The following is a 13,719-nucleotide window of genomic DNA, read 5'->3' as shown; positions in this document are numbered from 1 at the left end:
AACAGAGTAAATTTGTCCTGCAATTGACGATGCTGTAGTACAAGTACTTTCTAAATTATTAACATTGAAGCATGATGTCTTGAACCTTTTTAATTATGACCTTGTTTTTGGTGTTTATTTTCTTGGCTTTCTATTAGCCAATTTACATCTATTCCAAGCCATTTGGACATAAAATGCGAGGGCACACACCTTTCTTATTGGAACGGAGTCTCTAAATATAACGGTTCTTGATAAAGTTTTTGAATGATTTGAGGACATAGTTCAAGGTTATTGAGTTTTGTCTCATCTAATGTGCGCGTGATACTTCATCGAAAAATATCAAATTCCTTGGAAAAATAGCTTTTCAATTATTAGGTCTGGATCGTTTTATAGTGGACACCCTGTATAAGAATTATGAAATAAAGGTTTTTATAGATACCAGAAAAAATATTTTAGCCTGTTCCTATATTTTTCCGCATACAGAAACAGTTTCTACGGCATCAAATATTTGATAATTTATTTAAATTTTGATCGTGAATATTCAAAGTATACCATTGTTTTACTTTTTACAGTAGTTCAATGGCCGAAAGTCAAGAAACGAACGGTGGACGGGACGAGCAACTGGTGTTTTCATGGAGTTCAATCTTGGCCAAAGCTGTCCCCGAGCGTAAGTGGAATCCGTTCGCTGGCCAGGAATCTGGGAGGACAATTCTCGACCACGGTAGGAAAGGCTTTTTTAATATCTTAATAGGAAAATTACATCGCTTAAGAATTATTATTAAATACCTTGTCAACAAAATTGAAATTATAGCTTGGGTACTTTAGTTTAATGATAATTAATAGCCACAAAAAATAATTCTTTAATTAGAAATGTTATCTTAGTTGTAAGTTTGGTATTATTACCACGAATAAATAGGGTTATTTTCGTATCACCAATACATATTTTTTTATCATCAATCGATATTTTTGCATCACCAATACATATTTTTTTATCATCAATCGATATTTTTGCATCACCAATCGATATCCTTCAAAGACGAAGAGTAATTGGAAATCTACAGTACTGATAAAAATGACACAGTTTCAGGAGAAGTGAAAAGTGGGGAGATTCTGGCCGTTATGGGAGCAAGTGGCGCTGGCAAAACTACTTTGCTCAATTTACTTTCCGGAAGAACATGCCAAGGAGTAGAGTACGAGGGAAAAGTGAAATTGAACGGGCAGGTGATGAAATCGGCCACATTGACACGATTATCGTCATTCGTGAAACAATTCGAAGATTACCTCCCCTACCTGACAGTAAAAGAGCATCTTCTCTTCTGTGTAAGTAATTTTTCGCTACTAAAATATTCTAGGTTTTGTAACGAAATTATTATGAATATTGAAAAATATCTAAGAATTGAAACTGGTGCTGTGCGAGTTCTGTTTTTTGGGTGTTGAATCGAATCCCGAGTCTTGAAAAATGGTATCAAGTGCTAAATTTATCCCAAAGCCAAATAAATTAAGAAAATCAGTCAAATTTTTAAACAAATTACTAAATGATAAGTTTAACAAAAATTAAAATTTTATTTCAATTTTTTTAAACAATTAATTTAATTGCCAACTTTTAAGATAATCAGTTGATATCTACTGAGGAAACTTTCACTCCTAAACTTAGCTCCAGTTCGAATAAATTCTAGGGGGCCTACCATCCGCATCCTCCTCGGGCCTACGGAGCATAAAAAAATTATATTGGCTAGCTCCATAAGCAGCCGATGACGGGAGGGTGACGTCAGTGGGGAGCCGAATTCACAGATTTCAATTGTGATGTCTGTGCTGGAATCAAGCCGTAATTTTGCCTTACCGTCGTACATTTGACGTATTTTACAAATTAAATGTTATTAGTATCCATTAGATATTAAATCAATTTAAAGTCTAGCTCATCTAAGTTCCATTTTTATATATTATAGTTAAAAAAAGTATTTGATTTTTATTGTATATACTCTATTGGCTTTGGAAGTAATTCAGTAGTAATTAAGATGGTTGTTGTCCATATTAGTTCAAAATAATAAAGTGATGGCTTATAACTTTTTAAGTAAATTTTTCTTTTAAAATTTTAAAACTAAGAAATTTAATTTTAGTTTAAAAAACAAATTATAATTCAATACATTGGCAAATGAGTTTGTTTTAAATCAAATTAAATTATACTTTCTGAGCTTTTCCCAAAAATAAAAAGGTTCTATTATAGCCACCTTTAACTAATCAAAACATATTATCATCTGTAAAAACTAAAAGAGCATTCTTACCTTATCAAGTACAATAAACTATCCTTACAAATAATCTAACTTACCATTGTAGTTGGAAGTCGGAAACTTTACCTGAAAATTGCCTAGGTCTCTTTCCGTATTTCCCCTCAAAAAAGGAAAAAAAAACGTTTTCATTTCATGATTTGCCTAATATTTTTCGCAAGCATAAATGTCGCTACATTTTCTGCTCGCTTTTTAGATACACAAAGGAAAGCTAAACCTCTAGACTAGTCAAGCGTTAAATTAAACGAATATTGATTTCAATTTTTATTTTTCGGATTTGCGGAAATTTTTCCACATTTCAATTTTTCGGAAAATGAACTACATTACATCACATTAAGAGACTATTCCGTGTATAAATTAGCAAATTTTAGCTTGTATCATATTTTACAACATTTTATTAAAAAAATATATATATAAAGCAGACCTTCAGGTTTCCTGCTATCGTCATATCTAACGTAAAAACAGACGACGGGAAAATCAAAACCCCAATAAGTAGGCAACTGTTCTTAGCGTATTGAATATAAACCTTCATTCAGTCCTAGAAATAGCAGTTTCGAATTTGCCTTGATGTCCAAAATATTATATAATAGTAAGACATTTTAAAGTTTTTTTAATTTCAGATGAGATTAAAGATTAAAAACATAAAACGCAACGAAATAAATGACAGGATTGAATCGGTTCTTAGAGAGGTAATTTTTAGAAGGATACAATTTTAATATTCGAAAAGTAATCTTGCAAAGAAAGATGAGTAACTTGCGTGATAATAACTTTTGCAGTTTCGATTGCAAAAATGCTCCCACTCTCTGATTGGAATTCCTGGATTCATGAAGACCCTCTCCGGCGGAGAATACAAGAGACTCGTTCTGGCTACAGAGGTACGAATCCATTTGGTCTTTCAATGGATTAAAGTGGGGGAAATCACTCTTCATTTGAATTTAATTGGAACCTAACAGAATTTAGTTATATTCTTACTTGTACATGAAATCGAGCTATTTTACTTAATTCATTCGGACATGTTAGTATCCTAGGCTTTGTAATAGTATTATTTATATCAAAAGTAGCATAAGACACACTTTTGGGTCTTATACTACTTTTGTTTATATTGAAATTGGTTTTTTGGTTCGTTATAATATCCGAATTTATACTGATAAGATGCCCAAATCCCCCGTGGTTTCTTTTAGACAATAAGTGACACGCCTGTGATTATATGCGACGAACCAACCACCGGATTAGATAGCAGCATGGCCCACGATGTCGTGTTATCTCTGAAATTCTTGGCAGACCTGGGAAAGGTGGTCATCTGCACCATTCACCAACCATCATCTGGCATTTTCGCCATGTTTGACCGCGTATTGCTGATGCATAACGCCAGAGTTGCTTTCATAGGGAAAATTCCGGACGCAATTACCTTTTTCGATAAGTAAGTGGAAAGGTGTATCTTGTCGACTTTTATAGCTGACACTGTTTTTGTTCTTCTAAAAGGACCAACCTCAAGGCCGTTTGTGCTATATGTGCATTATTTTTCATTTAAATCTTAAATTTTTAAAGCCGGAGTTTACAATTTTGGCAAGGCTACCTCTTAAGAATAATAATATAATATTTTTCAGATTGGGCTACCAAATGAAACCCAATACAAATCCATCAGATTTTTTCGTTAACTCTCTCGCTATAATTCCAGGAAATGAAGAGAATTGCCAAAAAAGGGCCAAGGTAGGTGACAGCCACAACCGCATTTCGAAGGAAAATCGTCAAAATTACTATCTCAAAAACAAACCGGTTGATAGTTCTTATATAAAGTATATTTCGTAAGTTATGAAAAAATAAATTAATATACTTAAATAAATTAAAATTAAATAAACTAATATACCTTAATAAATTAAAAATAAATTAATTAATATACCTAAATAAATTAAAAATAAATAACATTATTAATAAATAAATTAAAAATACATTATTAATAAATAAATTAAAAATACATTATTAGTTAATAAATTCAAAATACATTATTAATAAATAAATTCAAAATACATTATTAATAAATAAATTCAAAATACATTATTAATAAATAAATTCAAAATACATTATTAATAAATATATTCAAAATACATTATTAATAAATTAATTCAAAATACATTATTAATAAATATATTCAAAATACATTATTAATAAATATATTCAAAATACATTATTAATAAATATATTCAAAATACATTATTAATAAATAAATTCAAAATACATTATTAATAAATAAATTCAAAATACATTATTAATAAATAAATTCAAAATAAATAACATTATTAATAAATAAATTGAAAATACATTATTAATAAATAAATTAAAAATACATTATTAATAAATAAATTCAAAATACATTATTAATAAATAAATTCAAAATACATTATTAATAAATAAATTCAAAATACATTATTAATAAATAAATTCAAAATACATTATTAATAAATAAATTCAAAATACATTATTAATAAATAAATTCAAAATACATTATTAATAAATAAATTCAAAATACATTATTAATAAATATATTCAAAATACATTATTAATAAATAAATTCAAAATACATTATTAATAAATATATTCAAAATACATTATTAATAAATAAATTCAAAATACATTATTAATAAATAAATTCAAAATACATTATTAATAAATAAATTCAAAATACATTATTAATAAATAAATTCAAAATACATTATTAATAAATAAATTCAAAATACATTATTAATAAATAAATTCAAAAAAAATATTATTAAATAAATTCAAAATACATTATTAATAAATAAATTCAAAATACATTATTAATAAATAAATTCAAAATACATTATTAATAAATAAATTCAAAAAAATATTATTAAATAAATTCAAAATACATTATTAATAAATAAATTCAAAATACATTATTAATAAATAAATTCAAAATACATTATTAATAAATAAATTCAAAATACATTATTAATAAATATATTCAAAATACATTATTAATAAATAAATTCAAAATACATTATTAATAAATAAATTCAAAATACATTATTAATAAATATATTCAAAATACATTATTAATAAATAAATTCAAAATACATTATTAATAAATAAATTCAAAATACATTATTAATAAATAAATTCAAAATACATTATTAATAAATAAATTCAAAATACATTATTAATAAATAAATTCAAAATACATTATTAATAAATAAATTCAAAAAAAATATTATTAAATAAATTCAAAATACATTATTAATAAATAAATTCAAAATACATTATTAATAAATAAATTCAAAATACATTATTAATAAATAAATTCAAAAAAATATTATTAAATAAATTCAAAAAAATATTATTAAATAAATTCAAAATACATTATTAATAAATAAATTCAAAATACATTATTAATAAATAAATTCAAAATACATTATTAATAAATAAATTCAAAATACATTATTAATAAATAAATTCAAAATACATTATTAATAAATAAATTCAAAATACATGATTAATAAATAAATTCAAAATACATTATTAATAAATAAATTAAAAATACATTATTAATAAATAAATTCAAAATACATTATTAATAAATAAATTTAAAATACTTTGTGAATAAATAAATTAAGCATACATTGTAAATAAATAAATTAAGAATACATTGTAAATAAATTAAAAATTAATTGGAAATTAATGAAAAATTAATTAAAAATAAATTAAAAATTAATTAAAAATTAATTTAATTAAAAATTAATTAAAAGTTAATTAAAAATTTTATAGTTTTTTTGTATTTTTTCCCGAAGAATCAAAATCAAATTCAGTTCTCTAAATAAAATTATTTACAACGAAGATACATATTTTTATTTCTTTCATGCGCCAGCTGATTATTAATATGATAACTGACATTTTAATTCAGATGATTTGTGACGCCTTTAAAGCGACAGAAAGAGACCGGAACTGCGGCGTGTCAGAAGTCCAACAAAGAAGAAGCGTCAAAAAGGTCTGTGCTAACATCTGGTTCGACTGATTTTATATTTTAATTTTCGCTAAAAGTTCAATTCATTTTAGTATTTGAAGAAGACCTTCATTACGACAGGGTAAGAATTTTAATATATTAACTAGTCGTATTACTCGACACTTATTAAAATAAACACTTCACTAACTTTGAAGGGGTTAATGAAACGTAAGCGATATACGTAGTTTGTTAGCTGCTAAAATAGTTTTGCTCTGTTTTTCGAGTCTCTTAGCGCCCATATTGTTCGTTTACACCCCTACACCCGGAATTTTATTGGTTAAATCGAGGAACCACTGGGAATGGGGTCACTGGAACTATGGACATTCTATAACCAGAACAAAAGACTGTCTTGAATAAAACGAGCGTTAAGTGTACGTTTTCTGCGCACCATTTTTCACGCATTAAGAGCGAAAAGGAGTTGATGTACTTTAATCTTGAGGTCATGTTTTAGAGAGCGTGTTTAGAAATTTTCATTATAAGAATTAGCCAGCTCTACAATCGTAATTATTGCGGGTTAACATGTGCAACTTAGGTCAGTAGTGAGTAAACTTTAAAATGTAATTTTATGACACGTACACATACCATCATTGTGGAAGGTTACTTTAACGATCTGGTAGATTTTGTCAGTCACGTGCTATCTTGTAAGGACATCGTATGCACTTGGAAAGTACTGTACCAACTTTGAACAACAATGTATTTTAGCTATAAGTGTGCAAACATTTGATAATCGGTATCGATTTGTAGGAACTGGGAAAAAATGGTAAGTTATCTTAAGAATTTGGGAAGTAGCTTGCGAACATTGCTGGTTAACATGGACAACTTTATGGTCAGTACCGAGCAAATTTTAATTGTCATTTTATGACCCCTAAACACGCGATAATTGATGAACAAAGGTGTAAGGTAACTAAAATGGTCTGGGTTGATTTTGTGAGACGTTTGCTAGCTTATAAGGGCATCGTATGCACTTGGGCAGTACAGTACCAACTTGGCACAACAATATATGCGCAGTTTTAGGCATAAGCATGCAAAATTTTAATAATCTGAATTGATTTGTAAGAAGCGGTAAAACTTGGTAAGTCATCTTAATATTTTGGTAAGTAGCGTAAGTACATTGCAGCTTAACATGTGTAACTTAGGAAAGAAGCCAGCAAACTTTAAATGCCATTTTTTACTCATACACATATTGTCATTGACGTTTAAACGTGGAAGGAAGCTTTATTGGTCCGCGTAGATTTTGTTAGAAGTGTGTAGTTGTTAAAGGCGTTAAAAGTCGCTAGATGACTTGGTCCTAAGCTGGTGCCTTGTTCATGGGATTGGCTGAATATTTTTAGAAAAAATATAATAAGATAAGCTTTATAAACTTGATGTTATAAGAATTGAAAACTTTTTGAGGACTACAATATTTAATTGGCCTATATGAGGGTTAAATTAAAATATACTTATATTACTTCCAATTTTTAGAACGCAGGCTTCATTCTGGACACAGATCAAAGTTCTCGCTGAAAGGGAGCTTAAGATGAAAACTCGGATAAATAAAAAGGTCTATGGGCACGTGGGAACACTTTTGGTAAGTTTCAGATAAAATTTCACGCAATTTAACAATGCCGTAATATACAGTATACCCCGAAATATATGGTTTTGAGTTGCTCCTTGTAAAAGACCGTGTCACATTTCACTAGCATGTGGAGGGGAAGCACAAGTTGGTTCCGAGGGGTAACTCTGCACACTGTATAATATTCTATATCCTAAATTTTTCAAATATGATCATCTTGATAAAAATTTACGATTTTGTTAATACATTAGTCCAGAAACTTCATTGTGATCAAATTATTTCTGCTCCTTGCATTGTAAAACAGGCGTTATAATGCCATTACTTTTGTTATAAAAGAGCCCTCTTTACTTAAGGTGTGGAAATACTATATTATGCTGATCGAAACGAATAAGTTAGTTTTTCTAGACAAATCAAATACCAAATCGAATCTTTTAAATGGAAAACGCCAAGTCATTTGTATTGATCAAATCTTTTTAAGAAATATAAAACATACAAATGTTCAATAATCTAGTCAAAAACAGACCTAACAGTTTGCCCGTCCAACGCTCTATCACTATCCATCGCGTTATATTTTGATGGCATAAGAACAGTGGCGGAGTAACGACAACGAGTTTATCTAGGCTTAAGCTTTATTCTGCCGTGTATAACCTGGCTTTAGCCTAGTCCCGAGCCCCCAACCTTTTGGAAAAGTTTCCAGGTCCCAAGGTTTAAACCTACTCAGGGTATTGGTTAATCAGCCACTGCCTTTAACCTTTCAATAAAAAACCTCACCAGTGTCGCAAACTATTTGAAATAGGAAACATTTCCCACGGCCCTTTTCGAATATTTGTCTATTTGACCAGGAAAGACGAATATTCGTGATCATTTTTAATCAAATATTCGATTTGGATTCGATCAAATTATTGAGTGTAACGAAATATCTGGCCCAATCGTACTGATTTCTTTTTCTGGTCAGATTTTCGCTGTTATTGTAGCACTATGCTTCGGAAAACAACGTTTAACTGACGTGGGAGCTGAAAATATTATTGGGATAGTTTTCCACTTAGTGGTCGGCCTGGGCTACTTTCCACTTGTATTTGAAGCTGTGGTAAGTCTTCCTTTTTATATACAATAATAACTTTTCATAATGCCGTGTCAAATTTAAGGAAGAATCTGCTGTTTAATATCTTACCAAAATGAATTCATATTGGTATGAACCATATTGCCCCAGAATCTCTCAAAGCCACACTATGGACATCTACTTTTAACGCCCAACGTTTTCGGGTATCAAGGAACTCTCTATTAATATTATCTCCTGTATGTCGAGAGTAAACTGACCTTTATGGCAAGATATCTTTTTTGCAACTCGAGAACTCATAAAAAATGGATTACTAAACTTAAATACGAATCTACAAATATTAGTGGCACCACAGAAAGCCTCATCTTCAACTCGTGTGGCATAACGTAGCACTAATTTACCGCTTCTACAAGAGCCCGGAACCTTTCAGAGAAGCATCATCCAACCACGTTGGTGATCAAAACGTGGAATTTGTTTCAGATTGTTGTACTGAGAGAATTAGTCGTTGAAAATTAACTTATGAAATATATTCCTCAAAATAAAATCCAAGAAAAGAAACCTTGACTTTTTCATCTTCGTGACCGGGTCCCCGTACAAACCCTAAAAATAACCGAAAATGACGTAAAAAGTTGTAGATCGAATGATTAAAATGGCAGAAATTTGATGGCGGCTATAGAATGACTTGATTATTAAAATTGTCCTAGACTAGATGACAATTTAATGTTAAATGGGTTCGTTTTAAAATTTCCGATCGAAATCTTGTCTTAGACGGCCTTTGTAACTTAAAATTATAGCAAATACTTATGGACGTTCAGTTATGGTATATATGGGGAACTCAAATATGCTACTTTAGCTTAAGTAAAGTAATTACTTTATTTTCTTCACATTGATGCTAAAATATAGAAATAGCGCCACAGTATCGATACCATTTAACGCCAAGGCCTTAAAACGCTTAAATCTAATTCGTAAAGAACGTAGAATTATTGAATCTTAACTAAAGCTGCCCTTTGGGTACTTTATCTTTAATTTTAGATTTATTTTGACATTTAAAACAGAATCTATAGATTCTTCTCCGAGAAAGGGTATAGCGGATTTTACTTAATTTGGTCTTGATCCCTTTTTAAGAGAATATCTCGAAGAAACTGACACTTTACAATGTAATTTTAATCATTAGTAATAATAGTGGCCAAGTTACTCATTTCAGATTTCACATTATCGTTAAAGCGTATTTCAAAACTGTACTTAAAATTTTGTTATTTTCAGAGCCTTGGCTTGCAATTACAACTCGTCTACAAAGAACAACAGAAATATCTTTACAACTCATTTGCTTTCCTTTTGAGTTTAATTGTGGTTGCAGTAAGTAAATGCCACTTTTTATAAATCCATAAATGTAAACAAAGCTATGAAATACTGTCCCTTTAAAGAGGTTCACCAAATTTTGGTCACCGCGCCTTAAAGAGCATCAAAATCGTTTTTGTGGGTGCTGCTACAAAACCACGTGCTATTGAGAACCGGGAAAGTATATCTTAGTCCCGTGATGGAAGGAGATATATTTCCGAATGTAAGAAGGCTGCCTGAGTAGATTACTGAGAAACAACGTATAAAGACTACAGCAACGTAAAACTAGCTTTTGAATTTTCAATGCTTATTTTTTCACGATTCTTAGAAAACTACTGAACTACTAAAAACGATATAAGACCGAAAAATGTGTCAACTCTGCTTCTGCGCCTTTTATATTTTGTCAACTCGACCTTTGAGGCTTCGTAGCCTCAAAAGTAGATATAACTTCATACAAAAGTCTCGCCCTCGCCGTCGCGTCGGTCAAAAAACGTGTTAATTCTAAGGCTTCCCCTCGTAGGCGGATGAATACTATTTTCCCGTCAGATTCTCTTCAATAGATGTTTCTATAAATAAAACGAAAAAAATGAACAAAAACAAATAAATAAAATATGTCGCTGTAATGTAACAAAACAGAGCTTTATTGCAACAATCTAAGCACGCGCGCTAGAAAATCCAAAATTCAAATATCACACGCTCGAAGTCATGTAAAAGTAAAAGACAGGACTTCAAAGAAACATAAAAACAAGTAGGACAAGTTAATTTATATCAATAACTATTGCTGCTGCGTAAGCTTTCATTTCAAATTTAAAACATAAAAAATATATAAATTATGTTAAAATAAAGAGCTTTCATTCCGAAAAAACCTGAAGTTGATTTGCAATTCACCTCCCAAATTCCAGTCTAATTTATTATTTTAGGCCACTTGTTATCGAGTTCATGTGAAAATTAGATTTCAATAGATAGTATTAAATTGTTTATCTTTTTTTGCAGATCATTTGGTATACACTGGTGTCCATACCTTTAGTGATAATTATATATTTTTCCGGAGGTAAGTGTAACAATCATTCAATTATTGCAAGCAAACCATAAATGTTAATGTTAGCCAGCATTTCCAGTCTACATAAGCCACGTAGTGGCCAACGGGATAAGCTCATAAACCTCTTAATTTTCTTCTGCTAAGCCAGCGATAAATCTCCAAAGTGTACACTTACACGGATAATTAAACATTGCTTTCAGTGTATTGCTTAATTTATAACTAGTATCATGACGATTTATTTTCTTCGACTAAAATCTTTGAAAGCTCTAAAAACTTAGACCAAGAACTTTCGATTGTACACTCAACGGGTTAAATATAAAATTTCACTGTTTTGGCCGCTAAGAGGGCCAAACTGTCAGAGTGACTTTATTGAAGCGGGTATAAACAAAAATCTTTTCTTCGGACGTAATTTCCCTTCGAGCCCTCATAAATTTAATTTTATAATATAATATTAATTATTATTAATTATTCAATAACTAAATATTTGTTTTTAAGGTCTTCCGTATGAAACATCGACTTTCTTTTGGTTATTTTTTGTCACGTTTCTAGTGATGTTCACCAGCATACAATTTGGTAAGCGCTAAATATATTTAAATATATTTGAGAACCAATGTTGGACTGCGAAACAACACTTACGACGTTAGTTGATATGCAGGGTTTTTCCAATTTCCCGATCCGGCTTTTTTAAAAGTATTTATCTAGAACTATACAAATCTTAGGAGATATTTTATGGTAGGGAGACTCTAAATATGTTCATTTGAGAAAAACGAAAAACGTTAAGTAATTTTATAAAATTTACTTTTCCGCCAGTAGTAGGTAGAGAAAACATTCTAATGAGAGATTTCGAGCATACTCCGAAACTTCCAATTAAATTGGTTATTATTGCCATATATTTCAATAAGATTGGAGGTTATAAAAAAACAAGTTCGTAGTACTCAAAATAAAGTTTTTTTGTTAAAATTTATGTCTTTTATGAGTCATCATTAAATAAATCGTTTTTTTATAATTTCAAAAGCTAGAAGACTTTATTGAAAGATAATTTTTAATTGGTATGGTACGCTTCTAACTCTGTCGTAATGGAGTTCTAGTTGACAAACAATTTCCGTTCTTATAGACGAATGATAATTAAAACCCCCTTGTTTTACATGGAATTTCACAATTTATTAACAGTTACTTGGACAAATGAACTATAGATGCCTTATTCTCTGGAGCAGAGCGCTTTTATATTGCTGTGAAAAATAAGCCTAATTTAACCGGATTAATTTTAATTGTAAGTTTCCGGGTATGCTCTGCAACTTTCTCATGGAAACTTGGTGTCTACCACGTAACGCTGAAAATATTATATTTCTTAAACAACGACATTTCCAATTTTTCTGAAATTTAAAAAAAATTTATTACCAAATTTATAAAGTAGTTTTTGAGATAAGAGCCTGTTTGAGCAAATTTTAACATCCTGTTTTTAATGTTATTAACAGCGAATGATCAACAAATTAATATAAATAACATTGCTTACCTACCTTTAACCTAATGGTATGTGTGATCTTGGAGAAGTAGCAAAGGGGTGGGAAGGTTAATTTCTCATTGGCTACCAGCCGGATGTAACCCCGCCCTTCTAGAAGAAATAATTGTTACCGGCGATATTTATTTAATAGAAAAACAAGTTATCTGAACTAAAAAAGCCGTGTTCAGTCTTTTGAACTGTTAATGTTCAATTTTAATTTATCGACTGTTACACAGTTCAACTGATATATAAAAATTAAACATAAATATTCCTCCAAAAGAATTTCATATTATCTGTGGTTAACAAATAATAGGCACAGCGGTACCGACCACAAGTGGCGTAGACACAGATAGTTGTTTGTAATAGTGGTCCACTCCATTTCGCCCCCTTTTGTAGTTCTTTAATATTCTGATCCAACTAGACCTTTCCCATGGATATCTGTCTGCAAGAATGTTTAACAAAGATAGTTGTTTTGTTACTTCACTGGTATTCCATAACTATTTGAATATTTGTTCATTGTCAGCACTGCAATCTAAAAGGATAAACACATTTGAGTAAACCGGTTTAAATTTTAACGAATGTAAGAAGGCTGCCTGAGTAGATTACTGAGAAACAACGTATAAAGACTATACAGCAACGTAAAACTAGCTTTTGAATTTTCAATGCTTATTTTTTCACGATTCTTAGAAAACTACTGAACTACTAAAAACGATATAAGACCGAAAAATGTGTCAACTCTGCTTCTGCGCATTTCTTATTTTGTCAACTCTACATTTGAAGCTTCGTAGCCTCAAAAGTTGATATAACTTCATACAAAAAGTTTCGCTCTCGCCGTCGGTCAAAAAACGTGTTAATTCTATGGCTCCCCCTCGTAGGCGGATGAATACTATTTTCCCGCCAGAGTTGAAGCCGACTTTTGCAGGTACAATTGACCTTACAGGCGTTCCGTC

At 29.9% G+C, this 13,719-nt stretch overlaps 1 protein-coding gene across 1 annotated transcript; it reads left to right on the top strand.

Annotated features, from left to right (window-relative positions):
• The first annotated feature begins 2,869 nt into the window (after positions 1–2,869).
• On the top strand, positions 2,870–11,852 carry LOC149949446 (protein white-like). The gene is made up of 11 exons (XM_090169420.1): positions 2,870–2,953; positions 3,041–3,139; positions 3,446–3,684; positions 3,872–3,974; positions 6,184–6,267; positions 6,336–6,364; positions 7,744–7,849; positions 8,790–8,921; positions 10,155–10,247; positions 11,223–11,280; positions 11,764–11,852. The coding sequence occupies exons 1-11, from the start codon at positions 2,885–2,887 to the stop codon at positions 11,850–11,852; spliced, it is 1,101 nt and encodes a 366-aa protein (XP_090025546.1). The 5' UTR covers positions 2,870–2,884.
• The last annotated feature ends 1,867 nt before the right edge of the window (positions 11,853–13,719 follow it).

Source organism: Leiobunum rupestre, chromosome 3 (assembly GCF_980474605.1).
Source record: "Leiobunum rupestre chromosome 3, qqLeiRupe1.1.hap1, whole genome shotgun sequence".
Taxonomy (NCBI): Eukaryota; Metazoa; Arthropoda; class Arachnida; order Opiliones; family Sclerosomatidae; genus Leiobunum; species Leiobunum rupestre.
This window is presented reverse-complemented; position numbering and strand designations above follow the sequence as displayed.